Source organism: Protomyctophum parallelum, assembly GCF_964188405.1.
Source record: "Protomyctophum parallelum genome assembly, chromosome: 14".
Classification (NCBI taxonomy): domain Eukaryota; kingdom Metazoa; phylum Chordata; class Actinopteri; order Myctophiformes; family Myctophidae; genus Protomyctophum; species Protomyctophum parallelum.
In genome coordinates this window covers 35,953,728-35,980,866 of record NC_139709.1, presented here as the reverse complement: position 1 = coordinate 35,980,866, position 27,139 = coordinate 35,953,728, and the positions used below count along the sequence as shown (strand labels likewise).

The window sequence follows — 27,139 nt, the reverse complement described above, 5'->3', positions numbered from 1 at the left end:
CCACCACTGGTGATCAGTTGACTCGCTTCACCTGACTGTCCAAAGCGTGGCCTCAAATATGATTATACCATTCGAAAAATTACCATTACTCTGAACATGGTGCTTGCTATGGACAGTCCATGACTAACAGAGAAGGCCAATAACAAGACACATTACTCTGAACATGGTGCTTGCTATGGACAGTCCATGACTAACAGAGAAGGCCAATAACAAGACACATTACTCTGAACATGGTGCTTGCTATATGGACAGTCCATGACTAGCAGAGAAGGCCAATAACAAGACACAACTCTGGTTCAGAGCAGGGAGCCAGTCACGCTATTCCTGTCTTTGTCCACCAGTGTGTTTAAGTTTCTCAGAAGAACAACAGATTCTCCCCCACCAACGCACCATGCAGGACAGTATGTAAGGCAGTGGTTTTCAACCTTTTTGAGCGGTGCTAACCACTCCAATGTGTGGCTTTGTGTGCCACACATTGGGTGGGAGTTCTGGTCTGGTTTTGATGAATATTAAGTAGTTGCGATCATTTGGTGGGTGTCTGGGGGTCACTCATTAAAAATAAATAAATCCACAAAACTAGAATCATTTGTATTGTTGACTTATTTCTACCATATAGCATTACTTTCTTTAAACTTTGAACCTTTACACAGGTCAACAGGTAGCAGGACCCGATGGGATACCAGGCCGTGTCCTCAAAGCATGTGCAGACCAGCTGGCAGATGTTTTTGCTGACATCTTCAACCTCTCTCTCTCCAATGCTGTCGTCCCCGCAGGTTTCAAGATATCAACATCAAACACTGGCACTTTGATCTCAGGAACAAGGAGACCTGAAGGAGTTGATCGTGGACTTCAAGAGGCTGCGGAGAGATCATACACCCATCCTCATCGATGGCGATGCAGTGGAAAGGGTCAGCAAGTTCAAGTTCCTCAGTACACATCCAAGAGGATCTCAAATGGGACTCCACACAAAAGGCCCAACAGCGACTGTACTGTCTTCGACACCTGAAGAAGTTTGGAGTAGGACACCGCATCCTCAGGTTGTACTACAACCTGGTATTTGAACTTTACTGTCCTAGAAAAGATCATCGTACAGCGAATAGTAGAGTAGAGTAGAGTTTATTTGTTTTGGTCATTATAACAAATCAATCAAATCAATTCATTTATTTATTTTTTGCAAAAGAGTGCGTTCAGCGGAGTACAAAAACGGAGTCAAAACCGTATTCATAACCACCAATTTCAATGAAACGCAACACAGGAACCCCCGCTAGTGTTTTTGGTCGTCCAACAGTTTCTTAACCACTACAGATCCAGTCGGAGATCAGTGGTGATCGTGCTGACGGTGACCACTTGCGTGGTCGTGCACTGAACACACACACACGTTTTGATTCGGTGTAGCGCCAGGGCCTTAGGAGGGTTTGATCCATCAGTGACTGTACAACAAGTGTGCGTATATAGCCAAAGATAAGATAAGATAAGATCTTTATTGTCACTGTATGAGACATACAACGAAATTCTGTTTAGTGCAGCACAACATATAACAGTATCAGGAGAGGACGCAAAGACAACGAAAAAAACACTGAAGGGGCTAAAACTTCATGGCATAAAACTGTTAGTCCGTCATAGTCCAGTCCAGTCAAGTCCATCATCAAGGACAAGCACCACCCAAGTCACAAACTCTTCAACCCCTCACAACGCCCACGGAAGGCCTACCGCAGTATTAAGAGCAGCACCACCAGGCTAAGGAACCGTTTCCACCCGACAGCCGTCAGATTGCTGATGCATGGCATGAGTCTGCCATCAGGGCGCTGAGCAAGGCATGAGTCTTTCTCAGCGGCCGTCGGCCTGATGGTGGGCGATGCCGATGATAGGCAATGCCGTTAGGCTGTCCTTAGACCTTCTTTTTGCTCTTCCTGAACCACTGTGCATTATACCAGGGACTATAGTGTTGACTTGGATTTTAGCTCGTCTTGAACCACCCGTACGGCCATACATATAAGAGAGACCCTATGGTTGTGCAGTTTGTGAAGCAAGCTTGTAAATAACTGGAAACCCCTTATTCACATTGAAATTAAGATAAAAAAATACCCTATGGGCTATGGCAGATGCACAATGGAGAGCGCTTGTTTCACCTGGCAGTTAATGATACGTGTGTCATTCTTGTTACTTGTAAAACTGTGATGTGACAATAAAGATGAAAGAGGATTAAAACAACACGCTCCCTCAGCGAGTTCCATGGCTCCTTGTGGGTGGCCATACATTCAATCTGGTCAAAGTTTGTGTCAGATCCTGTGTCTATGTGAGACATGACCTTTGACACGATTTAAATGCCACAATAGAAGAGGAGGGAGCCCAAATACAACCAGCCCAATTGTATAAAATATATTGTATTAACCTAATTAATAAATTATCTCTAACATAGGCCTACAGATTGGACAAAATTACATTTTATTCATCAAGTTACACATACAGTAGTGCCGTTTTAAGTACATTTTGTGTTTATCTTTACTATAAAGACAGATTTTGTACAACATTTCTAGGAAGGGACCCATGGGACCAAAACTTACACAATATAATCAATTATATTTTTTATGTGAAAATAGTTGATTTCCAAGCATACAATGTTTCTACATTTAAATAAGGCAATGCATTAGTATATTCATTCACAAAGAGAACGCTTTTTAAAAGCAAGGACTCCGGTACTTTGGCTCAAGTCAGACGATCTGCCATGTTGTTCCAATTAGCGAGTCTCTGAATAATACAAATAAATTCACAAATCTGGGAGTGTCTGTGTCCCGTTCACGCCCATGTATGGATGGATATCCCTGGTGTCATCTACTGTATATGACATCATTGACGGGCTTCCAAATACAAAGATAATGGGGAATGCACTGCGTATCTGTGTCAGAAGTAATTTGTTTAATTAAGAAATTAATAATTAATAATTCAACTTCAGGAACTTTTTAGCGTTTAAGAATTATGGCAGACGTGGCCCCAGTTGCAGAGACCGCTACCCCAACCAAAGCACCAGCTAGGAGGAGGAGGAGGAGGAGCGCGGCGTCCGCAGGTCCCAAGAGAACGGTCAGACGCAGGAGGAGGACCACCAAGAGACGCGCTGCATCCGCCAAGCCCAGGAGGAGGAGGCGACGCTCCGTGGCCAAGAAGACCACCAGGAGACGCAGAAAGTCCACCACGCGTCGCAGGAAGGCCAGGAAGCCCGCCGCTCCAAAAAGGAGAAGGAGAAGGGCGAAGGTGGTCCAGGAAGAGAATGCGTAATGGAATCGATGAACCCTTTAAGCTCTATTTCACAGTTTGTTGCACAACGTTGGCATGCAAAAAAATAGAGCAAACGATCGATGGACATTCTAAGCTAAGAAAGCAGTCAAACATGCAGGACCAGCAGCCAAGAAACGCACTGCGGCCACTAGGAGACGCAGCATGTCTACCACTGCGTCGCAGGAATGCTAGGAAGCCTGCGAGAAAGACGGCACCAAAAAGGCAGGTGAGGAGAAGGAGGAGGACGAAGGTAGTCCAGGAAGACACTGCGTAAGCAAATCGATTAATCATTGTGCACGTTATATTATTTTTATTTTCACAACGGTGGTTTGTAAAAAAATAGCGAAAGTGGCCAATCGACATTCTAAGCTAAGAAAGCAGTCAAACACTCAGGAAGCCAGCTTCCCAGGAATGCACAGCATCCAAGGGACCAGGAGAAGAGTCAGGAGGCCCGCCATGACACGTATAGAAAGTCAATCGTGCGTCACAGAAAGGCGAGCAAAAGGCCAGGAGAAGGACAGTGCCATAAAGGCAAGTGAGAAGGAGAAGGTGCGAAGAAGGTGGTCCAGGAAGACACTGCACTGCGTAAGGTAAGGTAAAACAAATGAATCCATTAACCATTCAAGCGTTGTTGTTAGTCACGCAACGGCGGCGTGCAGCTAATGTGAAAATGTTTCGACCGACAACCTAACTCTGCTTGGGAACCCACCAAACTAATTGCAGCACTCGCGCTTTACTGTGAGAACAGCGGTTTGTGCGCCACTGTCCTCGACAAACCTGGCCACAGCGGGACGTCTGGCGTTTCAATGAGTCATTTTTTTTCCACTTGCATTAGTTGAGTTTCCGCACATGGCAACTGAATGGAAGAAAATCTGCGCCTGCAGTTATGCTAACGTGCCTCGTGGGTTTCAAACGTTTGATAAGAAAGTGGTCAAATGCAAGAGGGGCCAGACATGCACTGTGTCTAAGAGCCCCAGGAGACACAGTCATTGTAAGATTTCGGCTGAGAAATAAACTTCCACAGTAGTGCTGCAACTATGGATTATTTTCTCAGAGATGATTCAGAGGCGTGCTTTTTATTTATGTATTTAACTTGTCACCTATAATGACTAAGGGTTACTAAGGTTATTAATCGATTGTGTTCTTGAATTACAATAACGTGCTAAGAAAGCAGTCAAACACAGGAGGCCAGCCGTCAAGGATCACATTGCGTCTAACAGGCCGAGAGAGGAAACTAGGAGATGCAGGTAGTTGACCAGGACGTCGCCAAAAAAGATAAGCATCTATCGATGATTTATTTTTATTTTGATCAACGAATCAACTAACGCTCTTAGTGTTACTTATTACTTTGTCGCATGCAGAAGTAGTTGAAATATTTTCTTTTGGATTATTCCGCCGACTGTAAATCTGCTGTTTTCACTTTTTAACATTTTTGTTAATTGTCTATAATGATGACCGATTATTAATCGTTTAAAAAAAAATATATATATTTAAGAACCCAAAATGCCGGCCGCCAAGATACGCACTGTCAAAAGAGTCGAAGAGGACCAGAGTCAGGGTGTCGTGACACAACCAGAAAGCCCACAAGACGGACAGCGCCAAAAAGGTCAGGACAAAAAAAACGTTATCTTATCCACAATTCTATTTAAATGAACACTTAACAATGTAATTTTTATTAAACTATTCACTCTCAATCCGCAAAGTAACGCACAGCATCTAAGAGAACCAGAAAATAAACATAGCGTTGAAGACACACAGGAACTATAAGTACATCTATATTATCACAGAAAGTAAAAAATATTTTCTTAGAAATTATTCCACTGATTAGTTCTTCAAATCATTGAGGCGCACTAAAATATGTTTGTTTGTTTGCTTTATTTATTTAGCTTAATAACCTTGCTACAGACAAAAGTTACCATTCCAACGCAAGAAGGAAACCAAGAAGTGCCAGGCAGTGAGCCAAATGAGCATTTGCGCCTGTCGTAGACATGCGCAGAGCAAGTTCAGTCAGGGAACCTCAGTCAGCGCGCCGGCCGTTAATTGGGCCACCGCAGCATCAAGCTCTCATCCACATGACTCACTCAGCCAATCACACGCTCACCCAATCTCTCATACCGGCTACTTGAACCAGAGGTTTGCAGTCCTCTGCCTTCTTGCTTGCTTACACTGCTGTTGTATCAACGTGCTGTTGTCATACAACCTGCGCTCAACTCTGCTTGCTTTAGCCTACTGCCGTTGTATCAGCGTGCTGCTGTCATACAACCCGCGCTCATTCTGCTTGCTTACTGCTGTTGTATCAGCGTGCCGCTGTCATACATCCTGCGCTCAATTCTGCTGCTGCTGCCTTTTTGTATACTGCGTGCTGCTGTATACAAAGTGCTCAATTCTACTACTGCTGCTAATGTCACCAGTTCGCCACTGCTGTGGCGTCTGGGCGATTAGGCTATGCACTAAACGTTGCTTTCATACAATTCTGGTAAGTCAGTGAGTTTAATTGGTTGGAAGAACGTGCACTGCTTTTGTTCACCGACGGAAATAAGTTGAAGCTGCTGCTTAAATGTTCTCTTCTGTTGCTTTTATCGTTGTGCCTCGATCACACCGAGATCGCGTTAGCCAATGCATTTCACGTCGGGTCCTGTCCTGCTCACAACACTAGTCAAGGAAGCATCTTACCTGCCGTCTGCTCTGCTTTCCGCCGTTCTTCACATGTAAATCCAGGCAAAGTTTATAATCAGTCTTATGACGGTGGTCACGCTTGGTGCGCATTCTTGTCTCGGCTGCTTCTAGTCAATATGTGGACGTAATATAGATTCAAGGCAACGGGATTAAAAGCATACATTCGTCCACAGTATAGAGTAGGAGAGTGGCGACACGCTTTGTATAGTTCCAACATTGTTCCTTTGGCTGGAAGTTGGAACTATCCCTTGAGAGAGAACGAGCACTTCCGCATTCCATTGTTGCCAAGTGAGTCAACACTAATGTCGCCACTATTACTAGATTACTCGGGAGTATGTCCGCATCGCGTCTGTCAGGCATGTTGCCACGTCTGCACATTATAACAGTCAACGTTGTTTAAACCCGCGGTTCATTTGAGGCACCCTCAATTTTATATGATGATAAACTTATTTGACGTTGTTGGATTGTTTCCATAATGATTCAAGATAGTTTGTGGCTTGTTTTCGTTGACCCAGCTGCTTGTCTCCTCCATATTGAAGGGTCTGCCGTCCACTAGGGGCAGTATATCTTTAGCTTTCCTGTTCTGTAGAGTGTAGAAGAGAGCCGTCTTGTTTGTTGTCAGTTTCATGTTCACATTCAGAGATGCTTGTTGTGTTGTTTGGAGGTTCTTCACCTAATACTTGTAAGTTTGTTTGTGTTATGCATATATATGGAACTATGATATAGTTTTGCCTCTTTCTTTTATTTACATTATGTGAGTAAATGTTTGCTTGTACATTTTCTTATGTTAATTAGCCTGCTTATTTTAGTTAATGTTTTTCTATTATTGTTTGTTTGTACTGCAGTGTATTTTTCTTCACATATGGCAACACAAGTTCTCTGATCAGAATGAAACGTCCAATGCAGCATCAGTTAGAAGTAAATGTAGTTGACCAGAGCAACTGAGAGAGCAGTGAGGTTGCTCTTGGTTGCATAGGCCCACATGGCACCTGGGTCCCAAGGAATATGTCAGTGTGAATTGTACCGTATCATGCACCTAGTGTTGGGCAGAGCCATGCTGGATATTATTATTTTCATTTTGGCTGGAGGAATCAATATCATGCCATTGATTCATGCTAACTACCTATAAACTAATTGATCCTGCTGTTCAAATAAATGATTTACCTGGCATAAGGTGGATGCTTGCACATTCAGGGATCTCAATTATTTTTAGTAGGCCTATTATGAGGTATTTAGGATGATAATTGATAGTGGGTGCCCCCCCGCCCCACTGGCCCCAGTGCGGGAGCGCACTCGTCCATTTGTTTGCATTGCACAGTGCGCGCCCATTGTGTCAGTGGGCGCTTCAGGCCTCAAGCACCCACGACTCGATGCCTATGCTTGGAGAAATAGGCGGCATGGGTTGCAGCAGAGCCATCTAATAGAAGAGTTACGATGAGCGGGCAGAAACCGAGCACTGTTCATGCAGCCTGAAAGGCGGACAAATGGAGTTTCGAATACATTGTTTTCAACGACGGCAGTGCAAATAAGAAGCCATTTAGGCATGTGTGCAACATGACATGTTTTAAAAGTATTATTCAGGACGACTAAAGTCTCTGTAATGTGTTTGTCATACGATTACTACAAACAATCTAAAATAAGGGATTTAAGAATACTAAAGCTGGGCTGTTGCTTCTGTACCCTTCTACCCATTTGTAGAAGAAGAGCCACGCCATTGAACTGGCCCCATGAAGTGAACTGAGTTTCGTAACTCCGTCTTACTCTATGGGTCTGTTTTACAGGTAAGTACTTATGGTGCGCCAGGGAAGTGTTTAACATTAAATTAAACGCACAGTCTGTCTTTAAAGACAGGAATTGGCTCATTGCTAACATTTCTGCTATGCTTAGCCCAGGAACAGAGGCGTGGTGTTTTTCCTATGCTCAGCCAGGAAAAGAGGTATGGCGTTTCCACGCTGCTAACACTGCTGCTAAATGATTGATTTGAATTCTATCAGTGTTACGGCTTAGATGATACTACACCGTGACTGAAGCTAATTTGCCTTAAGTCAACTTTAGCTATATCCATGTCATTTTAAAGCGATTCATAGCTGTTCTCATGCTGCTTCTGTCTCCATTTCCTGAGCGACAGCCCTTTATACTGATGAGATGAACCTTGGATGCTGGGAAGGTCCTCCCCATGGTTTGCTGCATACAGTCTTCATCGCAGCTGCAGCCATTATCGGATAGGCTCACATTGGTGGTATACGTGGATCTGCTGCTACTGAAACCATGAGGCAGGTCATCAGTTAATCAATCCGCATCTTCACCTAGGCTGCTTTTGTTCTATTAATTCTATATTCACATGCAGTCGCTCAGCCACCTAAGTAGTGTTTTCGGTTGAAACATCTGTATCCTTGATATGTTGACATGGACGCAGCTCCTTCTACGGTCTTGGGGGAAGAGTATGAAGGGAGATGGGTTGCAGATAAATGGCTGAATTTAATACTTGCCGGCAGATGCAAGTCTTCCGTGTTATTTGAGCTACCTTATAAGCAGCGGTAGCATGCTTTTGGTCGGATAAAAACCTGGAATGGGAAACGGATCAGTCATAATGAAGGAATCAGCATCACCCATCAATAAGGACCATCGCTCAGTGGTATAACTTGGACCTGTGTTATGGATTATTTCATTCTAAGAGCTGTTCTAATTCCAGGTTTGTCAACATAGAGATGCTTGTCCTGTTTAATTTCATGTTCTAGCTCAGAGGCCATGCTGATGGTTTCGAAGCTGCCTGGTAACCTTAAATCAAACCATGGTAAATTATTCCTGCCTTCTCTTAATGCAGCTGCAAGCTCATGAGGTTACAGTATGTTGCAGGGTCCTATTCATCTTTCCAAGTTGCTTTCTGTGTATCCTATCATAGTAGTGCTTTTAGTTAATTGTTTTAAATCTCAAAGGCATTATAACTGGCGTTCAGCTTTACTCCAGATCTTCAGTGAGTTATCTACTGGCATTCTATAATATATATATATATATATATATATATTATTTTTTATACCTTCTATGTGGTGAATCCTATGCATGATATTTCCACTTCTGGCTTGGATGCCCACCATTAAATCACTCAAAACAACTAATTTCATTAAGGTATATCTGTGACAGCAACTAACACTGGTCTTTGTCCTTTCTCTTCCATGCCTCGTTTTCTGCCATGATGTCCATCCGCAATGTCATGAGCCCCTATTCATGATGGATTCCGGGAAGCCATGGCCGGTCCTGCAAAAGCTGCTTCTTCTGTGTCAAGGCTGTGGGCTGCCTCCTAATCGCTACACGTCACACTCTTTAGGATCGGCAGCAGCACCAAATGCTACAAGCTTTGGGCTGGTGGTCTTCTGCAGCTGATGAAAGCTATGCTCTGCTAAACTCGGATGCTTTTTTCAGGCTCAGACTAATGAGCTCTGAATTATGTTGGTTACGTTGCTGCTGCTACATATTTTCATTATTTTGCTCCTTATGCTGCAGGATATTATTAATACTCTTAACTGTTTTTCTGCATGATCTTTCTGTTTCTTAGGCCGGTGGTCTCTGCTGCTTACGAAAGCTATGTTAGACTAGTCTTGAAGATATTTTACAGGCTCAAATACTAACTAGTCGTGAATAGTGTGTAATTGCTACTGTTTTTCTTACTTACTACATAAGTACAATTCATTCTTAAAACTGTATTTTGCGTATAACTGTTGCAGAACTTGCCGCATTGCAGCGTTGCCGCATCATGATCATGCATGCGATCATGTTGCAAGCTAAAATTTGAAGCTCCAGGTGGTAGACTACTGGGTACTGATTTCAGATATTAATGATAATGATAGAATGTCCCTTTCGGTGATCCTGGTTGGGTTGGGTTATTTGTGCAGTGGGTCATGTTGGTTTTGCAGCGCGCAGCGAACCAGGACACCGTTTAGGACTCCTGAATTTCAGGGATCAACAGGCGCTGTACTGTTGAACACATTGACCTAGTCATCACATAATGCTAGAACAGGCGCTGTACTGTCGAACAGGCGCTGTACTGTCCAACACATTGACTAGTCATCACATAATGCTAGCATGACCTATGTCTGATCCATGTCCTATGACCCTTGTCGCTGCGCGGAATGGATATCGGTATGGTCTTCCTGTTACAGGAAACAACAGGTGCTCTGTTGTACACATGTATAGCTTAGGGTTGGTGATGATCTGCTTTTTGGGGGTTTCGGATGTTTTGCGCTGTTGGGGGATTCAGAGTCCCTATGGTTGGGACTGATGCGCTTGACCTGAGTACCTAAAAGCAGATCCAATACATCGCCAAACCATAATAAATATATTGCATTGATTATCTTATATTCAATAAATATATATTACATCCTCCTTGAGTTGTCTGACTGAAATGAGCATTTGCGCCTGTCGTAGACATGCGCAGAGCAAGTTCAGTCAGGGAACCTCAGTCAGCGCGCCGGCCGTTAATTGGGCCACCGCAGCATCAAGCTCTCATCCACATGACTCACTCAGCCAATCACACGCTCACCCAATCTCTCATACCGGCTACTTGAACCAGAGGTTTGCAGTCCTCTGCCTTCTTGCTTGCTTACACTGCTGTTGTATCAACGTGCTGTTGTCATACAACCTGCGCTCAACTCTGCTTGCTTTAGCCTACTGCCGTTGTATCAGCGTGCTGCTGTCATACAACCCGCGCTCATTCTGCTTGCTTACTGCTGTTGTATCAGCGTGCCGCTGTCATACATCCTGCGCTCAATTCTGCTGCTGCTGCCTTTTTGTATACTGCGTGCTGCTGTATACAAAGTGCTCACCCACCTCCACCCCAGCTACCACCTGTCGTTTTGGATCTACTGTTTAGGTACGGGGGATTCAGAGTCCCTATGGTTGGGACTGATGCGCTTGACCTGAGTACCTAAAAGCAGATCCAATACATCGCCAAACCATAATAAATATATTGCATTGATTATCTTATATTCAATAAATATATATTACATCCTCCTTGAGTTGTCTGACTGAACCAGTTGACCAAGGATGGCAGGAAGATCAATAAGCTGCTGCTAGGGAAGAAGTAAACATCTTTCCAATATTATGATGTGGAGAAGAATACAATCCATGTTGACCACTTAACTCTTTTTTTGCGGTGGTAGCACAAGCATGCGGTAGCTAAGCTGTGCCAGCCATAGGCTCCCGTTGTACGAGCCTCCGTTTTCATTTCCGGGTTATCAGGGAGGAGGGGGTTGTTGTTGTGAGGAATGATAATGAGCGTTAACGCACACTATTTACCTCTCGTCAGAAACGGTTACATGTCGGGAGCGATGCAAGACAAAGTCCCAAATGATATCCGAACATCGGATGTGCGACGGCTCACCATGGACAGTGCTCAAAGCTTTAGAGATCTAGGGCTCCAATTTAGTCTAATCTTTCTAAATACACTGCTCAAATCTTGCTAATTTAAAAAAATTCTAAGTTCTATGTAAACTACAAAATTAGGGCTTTCATATAGTATCGTGTAGGCCGTCTCTACGGAACGGTATGAAGCGAAAAGGAAAGTTCGGTCAATAAACCCCATTTGCTGCTATGGGGTGATCATGAACTGAAAGAGCAAATGAAAATGGAATCGCGCACAAATAACTTCTTTGACTATACAATTATTACATAAACACAATGGACACAAGGAAGTGGCAGGCACTCGACTTCTGCTGATTATAGGAAAATTACAAAGAGATAGGAGAATAAGGAGAGATGAGGCATCCTGACTCTGTGCCTGCAGACATCTCCATTGAGGCGTGCGCGGCATGCCGCGCCGCTCTACCAAACTAATTTGGCACGGCTTACGGGTGCTTTTAAACTCCACTACCGACTTCACAAATGTAAGTGACCAAAATAGCAAAATAGCAATTTTAGATTAAAATATCTGATCTACAAACTTATCAGCTCTCAACATGTCACATTACAACACATTGTGTGAGGTTGTAGATTGCCTATTTTCACCATTTTTCCTTGACATGCACAAGATCGTTTCAATTATCAGTTATTTGTCATAATCGATTACTCACCCCCAACCAATGTATGAATTTGTCTCTGTCAGGTGGAAACTGTTACTTTTCAGGATGCAAATTCAAAGTGGAAAAATGGCAGATCGACAACCTCAAAATGGGTCGCCTTGCGCTGCGTTTCAAGCTTCCGGAACTGCTTTTGATCTTTTTTTGTGTGTGACGCTGTGGTATGAAGTCAGGCATTCAGTTATGAAATAAAAGAACACAAAAAGATGGAGATAAGAGGTTTCTGCCCGACAGCAACAATATTTCTTTATTATTTAGCTCTGTAATAAGTGGGACGGTGAGACGGTCATTATGCAAAGTGATCATGAACGGTGAGTCGGTCATTATTGAGAAATAAACGCCTTCAGGGTGATAAAGACCCCTCGGCTTCAAATCAGCTTAACGGCTGCCTTCATTGGGACATAATAGCGAGTGAATTTGCATTCCATTCACTCCGGATAATCCCTCCTTCAGGGTTTTCACCCACAATCATACATCCAAACGGAAAAGAGAGAAAGCGAGGGATGCACTGAGTAGGAGGAGGAGGAAGGGAGAAAATGGAGCAGATGATATGGCTTGTAGGAAAAATGGAATAGCAATGCAGGCACCAGCTGAAAGACATTGAAATGAGAGCCACGATGCCATTGCAGTTGAAGGTAACTACGTGTTAAGTTGCTGCCAAGTACTCAGATGTTTTACTTTTTGCTATGAGTAAAAGTAGCAAAACCATTATAAATATCGTCACTGTCGGGCAAAAACCTGAATAAATGCCCTTCATCATACTACAGCATCACACAAAAGCATCAAAAGTATCAGATCTGCAAGCTAGGTTTTCTCTTGGCCATGAAACCCCTTTGAACTGAAGAGAGAGAGTGAACAAGATGATGGCTTGAAGAGAAATGAAACTGCAATCATGCACCAGATGAAAAGACATTTTTGACAGCCGAAATGCCATGGCACACACGCACGCACGCACGCACACACACACACACACACACACACACACACACACACACACACACACACACTTTTTAAAATGGTTAAGTGTTCAGTTTATGGATATTGAACTAATGTGAATTAATTATCATTATATTAATGAGCATTAATAATCTGTTTGTGACAAAATCATAACTACATTGGAACACAGTTTTTTTCTTTCTTTTCTTTTCCTGAAAAGTAAACGTTTTGGAAATACAAGGTTCCCCCCCCCCCCATAATTTACTTGTGATTGCTGGTTGAGACCGGAACTGACAGGCATCATCATGGTGTTTGATGTAAGTATGACAGCTTCATTCTCACAGAAGAACGAACAACCATCTGTAGCCTGAGGCGCCTCTCTCTCTCTCTCTCTCTCTCTCTCTCTCTCTCTCTCTCTGGATTTGACACCTTTTTTCCCAGAAGATGGCAATTAAAGTACGCAGCCTATAGACAAAAACTTTAAGTTGCTTTTAACAAATCCCCTTATATTATTTTCATTTAGATTTTCCCTGTACCTTGTGGTATGAGACGAGAGCTTGAGAAAGTTATAGTAAGCTGCAGTCTGCTCAGAATAGACTTGTCTTGGCATCTGGCCAGACAAGGGCTTCGTTATATTGGACAAGGTTCCTCTGGTGCAACGCACAGGTCCTGGGCCTGGTGAAAGCAGGAATTGGACCTGGTGAGACAACAGGAGTCAAACCACAGAGCCTTGTCCTTCCATGCGCCAGAAACGTACCTCCCAGTCCCGGCAGAGTAGTTCCGAAGTAGTTCCAACGGATTTTGTGGCCCTGGTCTTTCCCGAATGGACAAATTGAGGGTAGCTACTGGGACTTGATCAACCCCGGCTGGGTCGCCTGAGTGTTATTTTCACCCGGAAAATAACATTTAGTTTAGGCTGAGAATAAAGCTTGTTTTGTCCAAAAACAGGAAAAGAGCATTTTTGTAAATCTGTTTACATTTATGCCGATGGAGACAGAGTTTTCACTTTCGGTTGTATGGGTCTTCTAGCAATTTGGAGCCATTCATATGCTGACGAAGAGGGCGATCTAATGTTATCAATGAAAACCCTTAAATGACAAGACATCTCGTCAAAGGCAGTGAATGTGCGTTATGACTTTTCTGATGAATGAAACTAAAATAGACCTTGCCAACAAGCACCGACAGTCAGCTGGGTGTCGACTTGAGACGCGTGGGTCGCCCAATCACCAGTCACCAGGTAGGGTTCAAAGGTCACGCCATCCACAAGTAGCGCCACAGTAGCTAGCTCCACGTTGAGGATGTAGTAATGCCACTGCCTGTCACATATCTGAAACACACGCATGCACACACGCACGCATGCATGCATGCACGCACACACACACACACACACACACACACACACACACACACGTCACACACATCACACACAGATCTCTTCATATCTGCATCCAGTGTGTGCCGCCAATTGTTTAATGGTGTTTAATAGTTTCACGGTTGTTCCAAATGATATCATCGCATTGGAAAATGACAAAGTAAGCAATGGGCCTTTCCTGAATGCACACACAGGCTTCATTCCTCAGGGTAACATTGTGACATACAGTTAGGCCTACACCGAAAAGATATTATGAAAAACCCAGAAAATCGAACCTGATCCGGAAAGTTTAGACCCATTTAGACCTTTTAAATCCTTCCAATAAACGTTTGCTGAAATCTAAAATGACACAGATGCCTCCCCGGTGTAAATGGGCTAATGACAGGAAAACGTTTCGGAGGCGTGACAATTTCTGACAAACACAAAACTAGCTCAGTGTGCAAGCTGCTTAACTGAGTTGCCTAACAGGTCATTAACAACAAATGAGGTTGTTGTGTAATGAACAGCTTGTTCGTTAGACAACGACATCATCAGTTACAAGAAGCCACAAACAACCGAGCACATTGAGGCAGAGGTCCATCTGTCCGTCTCCTCTCTCTCTCTCTCTCTCTCTCTCTCTCTGCAGTCTATTACTCAGCCACCTCTGTGCCACTGCACAGGCACATAATAGGATGGCATCAATAATGCAATGGCATAACAGCAGAGGAGAGGAGAGGAGAGGAGAGGAGAGGAGAGGAGAGGAGAGGAGAGGAGAGGAGAGGAGAGGAGAGGAGAGGAGAGGAGAGGAGAGGAGAGGAGAGGAGAGGAGAGGAGAGGAGAGGAGAGGAGAGGAGAGGAGAGGAGAAAGTTCTAGCTGGGACCCCCCAAAACAACCAAATTTGAACTGGTCGCCCCCCCAGGCCCCCACCCTGACAAGCACTTTGAATTGTAGTGAGTTGATGCATTTAGTTTGACTCTGTTCCACCAATACATATTGTGGAAAATAGCCAATCTACAAGCTCACAATGCCTCGCAGTGAGCTTGTAGATCGGCTATTATTTTCTTTCTTTCTTATGAATATTAAATATAAAATTTAGATAATTTGGCAAATTTGGTATTAAAAGTCATATAAGTCATTAAATTGAAACTTTAGACTGACCTGGTGTAGTTTCCAGTGGAACTCGGCAGGTGTGACGGTCTCAGACTGGGTGGGGTCTCTCCTCAGCAGGAACACCAGCTGACAGTTGTGCACGTACAGAGAGTAGTGGTGGTGGTTCATCTCTGCAACAGACATGCACGGTTGCACGCACGGTTGCACGCACGCACACACGCACGCACGCACACAGTCTCGTCTCAATGAAAATGCTGTTTTAGGTCTTCCTTTAAAGGGTAAGACCACTTTTTGGAGGTTTGGGTTGTTTTCTTACCTTATTATGGTCAAACTAGTCCAGTCCAGGAGTTATTTCGCTCCATTGTGCAGTTTTATAGAAAATAACTTTATAAAAATACCAGCCCAATGAGCCCATTGACTTACATTGTAGCGGGGAAACAGCTCTCAAAGTCACTCTTTTAGCACATGAACGAACGCAACAAAAGCTGATTCTGACAGTTTATGACATCAGGAAAACTCATGAGGTTTTATTTTTTTAACGTATTTTTATAAAGGTACTATTTTGTTTGGAGAGACACTGAAGCTGCAATGCGGTCTTCCGTTTCCGGTTTCATTTGTAAACAAGGAAGCACGCTGGCTGCCTGTGTTGTATGCTGAGAGCACCCAATCCATCTGCAGTCGAGCAGTACCCGACACAGACACCCACGGCAAGCAGTCATAAGTTTGTAGGCTTACGATACTTTTAGAACGGAGGATGAAGTGCACTGTTCCAGGTTGTTGCAGTTAGAGTTGGACCAATCGGATCGTAGTACCGCGTCACGTGAAAACAGAAGTGATTCGGTTGGCGTAAGCATACCTACCAGATCTTCTTTCTACACAAATTAGTCAAAACAAGACAACGTTGACATTTTTTATTAAAAATAAAACCGCATGATTTGGGTGATCTCTGAATAAAATAGGGCTTACTGCACATTATGTAATAATCCTCTAGTCTAAATGTACCATGTAATGGTGGCTAAAGCTTTCAAATAACTAGTGTAGTAAAAAAGAACAATATTGTCCATGCAATATTTACCTCTTTATACTCAAGTAAAGTAAAAGAGAAAAAAATGTATTTGAGTAAATGTATCTAGTTACTCACCAGTCTTGTCAGAGCTACAGAGCAGGGTCTCGTTGTGGGCGGGGTGTTCAGTACACGGGCTCTGGGCGTGTCTCATCCAGGTTGCTATGGTGAAGCGGTCACTCAGCCGATGGGGCTCGGGGACGATGGCCGCCTGGTGCCCGTCGAACCGGAAGACGAGCTCGCCGTCCCTCATGGCACTGTCCATCAGCAGAGAGGCCGTCCAACCAGCGGAAGGCCCGGGGGCAGGGAGGAGGTTGGTGCTGCCCACTGCCGCACCTGTGGTCAATGCACCAATCAGAGGAAGCACAGTTAAAGCAAGTCCAGTGTCCATTTTCTGTCGGGAATTGTTTTGATTTGATTTGATTTATTTTGAAAGGCACAGATACCACAACGGTCCTGAATTAATATATTACAATTCAAAACACATGACGGTAACATATTGTACAATATACATATACATAACATAAAGAAATGCTGCCTTATCTGTCCTATACAAATGACCCTATAGGGAAACCTTTTCCAATAGACATAGACATGTCTGCTGTTTAAAAGACCCCAGATTCGAGGTCGTTCTACTGGATGGCTACTATGTACATGTACCAGAGGCGGGGTTGGCAAAAGGGCCTTTCTGTGTGGAGTTTGCATGTTCTCCCCGTGTCCCCTAGGGTAGGTACCCTCACAAAAACATGCAGTAATACTGATCTCTAAACTACCTCCCCCTGGCCTGGCCAGCCGGGCCGCCTGATGGAGGGTTAAGGAATTGTTTGAGCGGATCCGTATCCGCTCTAGAGCGGATCAGCAGCCTGCAACTCCACCCCAACCCAGTCTACCATTATAAATAAACAAATAAACCCACAGTTCCACCAAGGCTCGTGAAAATAGTAATAATGTTACTTTTGGAAAAAAGTGAATGTAATATTATTACTCAAAATGTGAAAGTTACGTTACTAGTTACTGGAAAAAAGTAATAATATTACTGAAAGTAATATATTAATTAAGTTACTTGACAACACTGGTTATGAGCTACTTTCCGTCAAGAAATACCAATTGCAGGTGATTATTTTTATAAGTTTGGAAGCACTCACTTTCAGTAAAGCAACGTCCTGCTGCCTCCTGCATTACATGCACATTTATTTTCTTTCTTTATTCAACATTAATGTCACATGGTTTTCTCTCTCTCTCTCTCTCTCTCTCTCTCTCTCTCTCTCTCCTTACCACATGGTTTTAGCAGTGATTTGTGGGAGTGGTCACAGTCCTTGCCGGTGTGTGTGGCGTGCAGCTGCAGTGTGGCGCTCACAGCAGACAGGGTTCCGCCGCAAGTCTCCAGGTGCATGCTGGGAAACAGCTGCCTGCTTCCACTTCCTGGTTCATAGTCCACACGCTCGCTCCATCCTGGTGCAAGTGAAAAGAGCAATGTCACCTGTGAATGTTGCTATACATAATTGCCTGATCGAAATTCACGCAATCACAATTATGTTTTACATAATCATCAAAAAGTTTCCTTTCATCTGCATATATGAATAAAATAGAAAGGTTTGTGCTCTAAACCGAGACTAAGGACAGACAAATGTTGTGGCTCTTTTAAAGAAATAAACAAAAAATATATTTTGATTACAAAAGTGTAAAAAAAAAATGACATGCATGATGATTGATGAAACAAGTGACACAGAATGGATGTGTCAGTCTTCAGACCATCATCAACTAAATTGAGCCAGTGGCTCTCAACCTTTTTTCATGTCATCCCAAATTCACATTTATTTGGCTCTATAGCTAGGCTGATGGGGGTAGCTTTGAGAGACAACTGAATCAGTCTGTTGAAAAATTGCAAACATGAAATCAAATTGACAAGCTCACTACGCGTTGCAATGTGGCACGCTGTGAGCAGGCGGCAGGCATACTGTTTTGGAAATGAAACCAATAAGGAAGGGCCAAATTCCCTGCAGTTCTCATTAATGGCTTAGCAGGTGTTGCTATTTCGCCCCTGCTGGCTGCAGAACAATGATTGCCATGGTAAATGGTGCATTTATATAGCACCAAAGCACTTTACATGCATTGCATTCACACACATTCATACACCGGTGGCGGAGGAAACCATGCTAGGCCCCAACCTGCTCACAGGGAGCAATTAGGGGTTCGGCGTCTTGCTCAAGGACACGTCGACACTAACTCTGGGGAAACAATACAATGTGACTTTGAAAACGGACATTACACTGGATTTTATTACCTTATTAATCATTGTCATAATTACATTATGGTGCTTTCAGTCTTCCTTCAATTACCATGATAGATCTTTTTTGTTTTTTGTAAATTATGATCACATTCATTTTAAAATTGATGATAATAGTAGTAGTAGTAGTAGTAGTAGTAGCCTTTAGTCCATGGGTTTTACAGTCCATGGTTGTGAGTTTTCTTTCTTTCTTTCTTTCTTTCTTTCTTTCTTTCTTTCTTTCTTTCTTTCTTTCCACATGGGTGCTGGTAGTATTAATTATTATTAATGGCTTACCTTTCCATCCAGGTGTGCAGACAGGCTCCACATCAATGTGCACAGCGACGCTCTCATTGGCTCTCTTCTGACCGCAGTCAACCGCCGTCACCAGGAAGTGGTAGCTGTGCTGCTTCTCATAGCTCAACCGCTCTGTGTTTCTGATGTTACCTGCAGGCATGGGTTGAAGTGAAGTTCTTAGTCGCCACAACTGTTTTCTGTCATTTAGATATCTTCAGTGGAATCATGTTGTGAACCGGAAATCGTCTAAGCTGACAGCGTGCCATGCTGTGACGAATTTGATTTTGAATGTTCAGAAGCATCTTACAAAAAACAGTTAATGGTCTTCATAAAAGCAATATTTAAAACGTGTGTTTAGGAACATAGGTTTTGAACAATATTAACAAAACATCATTCTACATAATTGTGCTAATTGTTTAGGAAACAGTGCTATTGTGAGGTAGGGCTCCTTTCACTGGTCCTAACAAAAGGTTTCAGTCATGATATTTTATTTTGCTTCATGTGCAGGTCAAACATTGCAAATGAAAATAATTCAAGCGTAGTGTTAGTTCATTGCGGCACGGAAGGCAGATGGTTTATATGTGTACATAGTTCCCCCTCCCCCTTCTCCCTAGTGATCTATAGAGCACCGAAGTCCTGACGTAACTCGCTCATCCCTTCGATTCCCCTGGTTCACGGAAGTAGTTTCTCTATGGAGAATAACATGGGGTGATCTTAATATCGTCTACTATAAGCGTTGTGGTCCAAAAATAAACAAGCTGTCTCGGCGTTATTGTCAGGGAGGTGTCTCTGTATCGTTTGCAACAGTCAGTCACTCATATATGATACAGTCTGCTTCTAGCGAAAATCTAACTAATTCAGCAGCAGTAACATTAGCGTTTTCTCTCAGTCAGTTGATTCTTCATATCCATGTGAGTGAAGCGGCCGGGATGACATGTTTATTTTTCAAACACAGTTCTTATATGAATCAATCTAAAACTCCTCCTATGGTGATTTCAATGCAACTAAACAAATACATGAACCTGGGGACTGACGCCCTCTACTGAAAGTGACGTCAGACTTCGGTGCTCTATACTGCTTCTTTAAATCTGCTGCCTCTCCAGGCCACGCCCTCATTCCCACAGTGCAATTCAGGCCACCTACTTAAGCAGCCTCAGCTCTCTACTCATTCTTTGCGTTCTGAACTGTCAAGCAGCTCGTGCGGCGTCGGCGTGAAATTTCCCCCGCCTCCCCGGCCTCCTCCCCGGCCTCCTCCCTGTAATTCTTAGTCCAGGGGTTATGGGATATTATTGTATTGTTTGCGATTGTGTATGATGTGTTGATGTGTTATTATACTGTGTGTTGTTGTTCATGGATTATTGTATCTTTGGCTCTGCTCTGGGGGGTCGTTGATATCAGAGCTGTGTCTTGGTGCACAGATAATCGGAGATATCAATGTGATATCAGACCTGTGTCTCTGTAAGCAGATCATCTGATATCACATGAGCAGAGCTACAAGCAGACATGAAAGGCCTACACTGAGTAGTCTTTGCATGATTGCATGAATAATTCAAGTGCATTTTTAGAACTTTTCTTCTAATCACCAGGCAAGTCATGCTGTATAATTCTGGCTCATTTTAGAACCCACAACAAAACACTTTTACATGACAAAAACTTTTACATAAAAGACTGTTGTCAATTCAGTAAGCTGTGTATTGTTGCTGTCGGATGGAAACTTTATGCCCCGCCAAAACCATTCATTTTTTTATATCACTATATAAAAAATACAATAGAGTTTGTATATCTGCTATTTTTTATACGTTTTACGTTATGATCAAGTAGGGCATTCATTTACCAAAAGTAAATCATAAAAAGTTGTGCCCAACAGCGATGATAATGCTGTGTCTAACTGAGAAAGTATTTATACATTTGTGATAAGGTAGTGATACAGTATTTAGTGTGACTCATGCGGTCAAACGTACCATTGCGGTCAATGGCGAATGGCGTCCCCGCTGTGACGATGTCGTAGTTGCAGATCTGGCTGTACTGTGGCGAGCAGTCCTCATCCCACGCCTCTACCTACAGTGGCAACACCACAACACGGATAACATGACATGTCCTTGATTCATGGTTGTGTGTACAGTTTGTTGCGTGGTGTTCTATCTCTCAAAGTGGACCACGATGGAAGCCAGCTTTGGCTTTTCTGTGTAACTACAGAATTGTGACATTATTGTGATTTTTCTACAACACAATAAGCATCGACCTTTGGTTTATCTCCCATTGCTATTTGTCAGTGTCTCTGGCTATTATAGCATCTACATACATAAAAGGTCTTCGTCCTCTATAAGGAAGTCTCCGGGTGGATCAGATTAAACATGTACTGTTGTTGTTAGCAGGAATAAACACAGAAGCACCTGGGAGGAAGTGGACTAAGACGGAGGAGGAGCCAAACCTGAGTTCCTGTTTTACACAATAACAAGCACCACAGCCCCTATGAATCAGCAATACACACCAGATCATCAGCATAGTCAAGGTCTGTGAGATATTTGCTTTATGATGATGTCATACCTGCATGATGACATCATACTGTAGATCTACATGAATAAACAGGATAATGCCATACGCGCAGAATGATGTCATACTTTAGATCTTCATGAAAAATAAACCGGATGATGTCATAGATCTTTATGAATAATAAAGATGTTGATGTGATAGATCTAATAATAACAAACACGACGATGTCATGCCTGCAGGATGGCGTCATAGATCTTGCCCTCCGTCACGGAGGCCTTGTACTGCGTCCGTCGGAAGACGGGAGGAAACTCGTTGACATCATCAACCTGGATGTGGACCACCGCCCTGCATCCAGGAAGAGGAGGAGTTGGGGTTAAAGGAGGTGATAGCGAGAGGTTGAGGGGAGGTGATAGTGAGAGGAGGAACACATCACGGATAGTGAAAGGAGAAGGGAGGTGATAGTGAGAGGAGGAACACATCACGGATAGTGAAAGGAGAAGGGAGGTGATAGTGAGAGGAGGAACACATCACGGATAGTGAAAGGAGAAGGGAGGTGATAGTAAATGGTAAATGGTAAATGGTGCATTTATATAGCGCCTTTATCCAAGGCGCTTTACAGAGATTGTGCATTACATTCACCCATTCATACACCGATGGCAGCGGAAACCATGCAAGGCACCAACTAGCACATCGGGAGCAATTAGGGGTTCAGTGTCTTGCTCAAGGACACTTCGACAGTAACTCTGGGGGAGCCCGGGTTCGAACTGGCAACCTTACGGTTACCATCCAGGCACTCTACCCCTGAGCCACCGCCGCCCATAGTGAGAGGAGGAACACATCACGGATAGTGAAAGGAGAAGGGAGGTGATAGTGAGAGGAGGAACACATCACGGATAGTGAAAGGAGAAGGGAGGTGATAGTGAGAGGAGGAACACATCACGGATAGTGAAAGGAGAAGGGAGGTGATAGTGAGAGGAGGAACACATCACAGATAGTGAAAGGAGAAGGGAGGTGATAGTGAGAGGAGGAACACATCACGGATAGTGAAAGGAGAAGGGAGGTGATAGTGAGAGGAGGAACACATCACGGATAGTGAAAGGAGAAGGGAGGTGATAGTGAGAGGAGGAACACATCACGGATAGTGAAAGGAGAAGGGAGGTGATAGTGAGAGGAGGAACACATCACGGATAGTGAAAGGAGAAGGGAGGTGATAGTGAGATGAAAGGAGAGTGAGGTAGAGGGAAGAAAGGATTTTTTCATGTAAACTATCTTACAGTTACTTGTACAACAATCTGACTGTTACTGTACAAAAGTATATAATTAGAATGAATCAATGTGTCAAGAAAATGAAAAAGGCAGCAGATGTTAGTTTAATTGGTTACGCACGCACGCACGCATGCACACACCCGAACACACTCACTTGTGTGATTTCTTCCAGTCTGTGGCGTTGGGTCCAGTGCCACAGTCGTATGCCTGGATAGTGAGGGTGTGTTCCCTCTGGTCCTCACAGTCCATGGGGCCCCGGGCCCTCAGGAGCCCCTCCCCTGACGTGGCGTTCAGGACGACAGCCTCAAACTGGGCCTTCTGCCCCCCGTGGATCTTAAAGGCACAGATCTCCCCTAAAACGAGAGAGAGAAAGAGAGAGAGAGAGAGAAAGAGAGAGCGAGAGAGAGAGAGAGAGAGAGAAAGAGAGAGAGAGAGAGAGAGAGAGAGAGAGAGAGAGAGAGAGAGAGATGGACAGTCATAGCCAATACTAATATCACTGTGTGGATATTAATCCCTCTCAGTGTTAGATTTGCATACTGGGCCCTGGATGGCCCTTATAGCCCTGGTTGGCCGTCACCATTTCGGCCGTGAAGTCCTCCCACAATTGAGAGGGACCAGACTTAATCTGCCTGGGGCAATATGCATTGCAAAGGCAGATGAAGGCTCGCTACGCGAGGTTAGGACAGTCAGGGGCTGAAATTCAGTTTGCCATGTGTTGATGTATTTAAGCCGTTAAGACCTTCACAATTCTACAAATGCCTTCTAATCAGTAGTTCTCAAACATTTTCATGCCAAGGGCCGCCAAACACATTTTTTAAATGTTCAAAAATAGCAGATACATCTGCTATTTTTGAATAGCCAACGCTAAATCTAAAATGACGAAGATGCTTCCCCGGTTTTAATGCGTTAAATTGCCATGATGGAGAGTAGAGGGAAACACACACACACACACACGCGCGCGCACACTCGCGCGCACTTGTGTCTCAGCATCCAGCAGCCCGGGGTGTGAATATAATTGAGCACACAGTCACACACTGCTGTGCGGTTGGAATGAACTGTAATCTTCTGACATACAGTATACTGTAGGCTACAGAAAGCGGGCAATGGAGAGACGCTTTTCAAAGCAAACATCAGCATGCATGGATTCCTCATTGCGGGCAGTCGGTGCATGCCCAGACATTCTGATTTGTGAGCAGTGCAAATTCTCATTCAGTCTCAGGGCTCCATTTTTGTCTCATTCAGTCTTAGGGCTCCATTTTCGTCGCCACCCGCGACGTGGCCCGCAAGTCAGCCGCTGCCCGGAGATTACGAGTATAGGAGCTTGCTCTGTCCCTTAATAGTATTTTGGTCCAGCGTCACCCGCTATTTATTTTGCCGACACCGGTATTTGCGCCTAGAGGTGTGTTCATGGGAGTGTTGGCACGCTTTCCCCTAAATTACTATTTTGGTCACACACATTTGGGAAGCACGAGTGAGACTTCAAGGCAGCAACACATCACTCTTCCATGGGCTATAGACGCGGCATAACGGGCAATGGAGAAGGGATCTCTTAAAGGCAATGGCATGTGGCACGGTGATTGGTTTAATTATTGAAACGCCCAAACCACACCTATGCATAATGTAACGGGTAACAGGTGTTTTAGGGATTTAGACAGGTAAACAAAATACCAACTTTAGTGGGGGAACACCCCTTCCCCACTGCTAAATCCCCAAACAGTGTATTTAGAATGATCGAACGAAAATGGAGCCCTGTGTCTTTTATAACACCATTTAGTTTTTGTCCTATAGTCATCTGGAATTGTTTAGTCTTGGTATAGTATTAGTCTTAGTTGACTAAATATCAAAATCTTAGTCTTTTAGTATGGGTCAACAAAATAAACTGTTCAAGTGTAGTAAATGGAAGCCGTCAGCAAAATAAAAATTGTTGCTGTGAGTCTAAAACAATGGTTCTCAATCCTGTTCATGCCAAGGACCCCAAATTGATGTATTTGGCTGCAGACCCCCATCTGAAAATGTCCTTTCTAAGGGTTTGGCCTATCCAGTTCCACTTTCTCCTTTTGATGTATAGTAACTATTGTCCTGGTTTGTGATCCTCCATAACTCCAAATGTGTGGTTTTGATGGGCCACCACAGCTTGAAAACACTTGGATCTTTCTTATGAGGCCCTCGGTGGTCTTCCACGTTTCAGGGCCAAAATAGAGCAGGACAGTCTTTGCGTTGGTGTTAATTGAAGATCCGTAGCTTGGTGTTGTTAGAGAGTTGTTTTAAATGCCAGCTGTGCTTTGTCGATTCGAAGCTCTATGGTTACTTCTGGTTTCAGATTACTTCAGGTTTCTTCTGTTTTTACGGCTGAGTGATTGGCCTAAGTCATGGAGTTGGTCTGTTAGTCCCCTTCGCACGCTTATGTCTTCTAGGCAAAGGATTACAGCCCCATGCTACATGGGGACAGAGACATTACACAGCAGTGGGTCGTGTAGAAACCGCACTGCCAGGTCAAGCACCAACTCTGCGCTGGGTGAACGTCCCTTTATTATGGCACCTAGAGTTGAGGAACTTATAGGCGAAGAGGGGGTGAGCTGGGATTCGACATTTTCTGTTGACCGTAACAACGCATCTTAACCCTTTTACTGCTGCCATTTATTGAGAAATTAGGACCTAATTCATGCCAGCATTTTTTTAATTTGAGCTCTTATTTTGAAAAGCCACATTTTGCCTCAACCGGAAGTGAGCTTATCCCTGCCAGCTTTACGTTGCCAAGACAACCTTTGTTTACATGATCGAATCATGCCGGTACATTTTAGCACTCCACAACGTCGGCTCGTGCCGTCAAAGAAACGCTGTTTTGACCAAAAATGCCATCTGGGACAAGGAATAGGAGATACAGGCGATTGAAAGAAACGGATAGAATGGATTCTTATGGCGACGGTGAATTAATATGAACGATCCAGTGCAGTGCTAAAAACACTGCTAGCTAACCGGCTAACGTGAGTAGCATTATGGCATGATCAATCATATGCACTATAAAAGCGCAATTGCCGAAGGGCTTCGGCAATGGCAGCAAGCGTTAATATCAAATTAATGCTTCAATTGCCGAAGGGCTTCGGCAATGGCAGGAAGACGGTTAACATCCATGTCGGTCGTATATAATAGTTAGCTTGGAACTGTAGTATTTTACTGTGCTGCGGAGAAGAATAAATGGTCAAACTGACAGCTTGGAGTGGACCTGAACTCCTGCGTGCGCGTCATACAAGTGTCTCGTATACTCTCATGCTTAGCTCCTTGGCTCACGGCTTTTGAACAGCCTACAGCCGCAATAAGCGCTTTGGATCATCTATTTTCACTACTTCATTAATAATGTGTGTGTGCAGGGCTCGACAGTGCGACTAGGTACTCGCATTTGCGACTAAAAATATCACCGTGCGAGTTGTAAAATTAGATTTGTCGCACAGGTGCGACTACAGGATTTGACCATTCAATCGTGATAAAGACAAGTCTCTGTCTACAGCAAGTGCACATTCTATAGTCGCGGTTCTATACCTAAATTTATATTTCTGAACAGCGGTGTCGTTCGCCAAAAAGAGAAGAGCTACAAGCTAACAACGTGTCGAGGCTCAATGCGGTGTTCATTTGAAGATCTGTCCCCTTTGCTCCCGCCGCCCCTCCCCTCACTGTGTTGTTGCTCCGTGCTCTTCCCTGTCACTGCTTGCTGACTGTCAGCAGCGGCAGTCAGAAAATAAGTCAGAGCGAACTCAGCGGGATAGCATTAGCATGATAGCAGATTCAGAAGGAATTGCTTGGACCCCGAAACGTTATTTGCAAAGTTTGTTTGTAATGTTCAAAGTTCAAACGTAACTTACTTTTAACCAAACGCGGGTGAAACAGCGTGCAGCCGTGCACGCGCGCACACACACACACATGGAGTGGACGGATTGATGTTCATCAAAAACAACCCTTGCTTACAAAAGCGTGTGCCCAGCATAAATGATAATGCGAATGACCGAACTGGCTGGATTACCGTATTAATATCAGTCAGTCAGTCAAAGCCAAGGAGAATGTTACAATACTAATTCACCATCGAGCAGCCTCTGCACTGTCTGAATGTCACACTAACATAGTAACATGATAGAACAGCAGGATAAAAACGGATAGCCTGTCTATCCATCCATGAGCAACATATTATCTATCTAGCTCTGGTCCATAGCTCTAATGTGTTGCACGTATTAGAGGTATGGAACAGAGCTACTATCGATCTATCTACAAAGCATTAGCATTAGCATAAAACAAATTTATTATATAGATTATATGAAAACAAACATAATGATATCATGATGAATAT

At 43.8% G+C, this 27,139-nt stretch overlaps 2 protein-coding genes across 2 annotated transcripts in view; both read right to left on the bottom strand.

Moving 5' to 3' along the window:
• Positions 1–27,139, bottom strand: part of LOC310871284 (tripartite motif-containing protein 16-like) — a gene marked incomplete at both ends in the record, with an annotated part of 503,649 nt that overhangs the window by 419,054 nt on the left and 57,456 nt on the right. The gene's annotated exons all lie outside the window — the stretch shown is intronic.
• Positions 1–27,139, bottom strand: part of LOC310870527 (calsyntenin-2-like) — a gene marked incomplete at both ends in the record, with an annotated part of 63,348 nt that overhangs the window by 22,950 nt on the left and 13,259 nt on the right. Inside the window, 8 exons of the mRNA XM_083781763.1 lie at positions 14,121–14,283; positions 15,467–15,588; positions 16,560–16,817; positions 17,757–17,933; positions 19,045–19,194; positions 21,006–21,102; positions 21,771–21,882; positions 22,958–23,156. Coding sequence (XP_083637889.1) covers positions 14,121–14,283; positions 15,467–15,588; positions 16,560–16,817; positions 17,757–17,933; positions 19,045–19,194; positions 21,006–21,102; positions 21,771–21,882; positions 22,958–23,156 — 1,278 coding nt within the window. The remainder of the gene's footprint in view (positions 1–14,120; positions 14,284–15,466; positions 15,589–16,559; positions 16,818–17,756; positions 17,934–19,044; positions 19,195–21,005; positions 21,103–21,770; positions 21,883–22,957; positions 23,157–27,139) is intronic.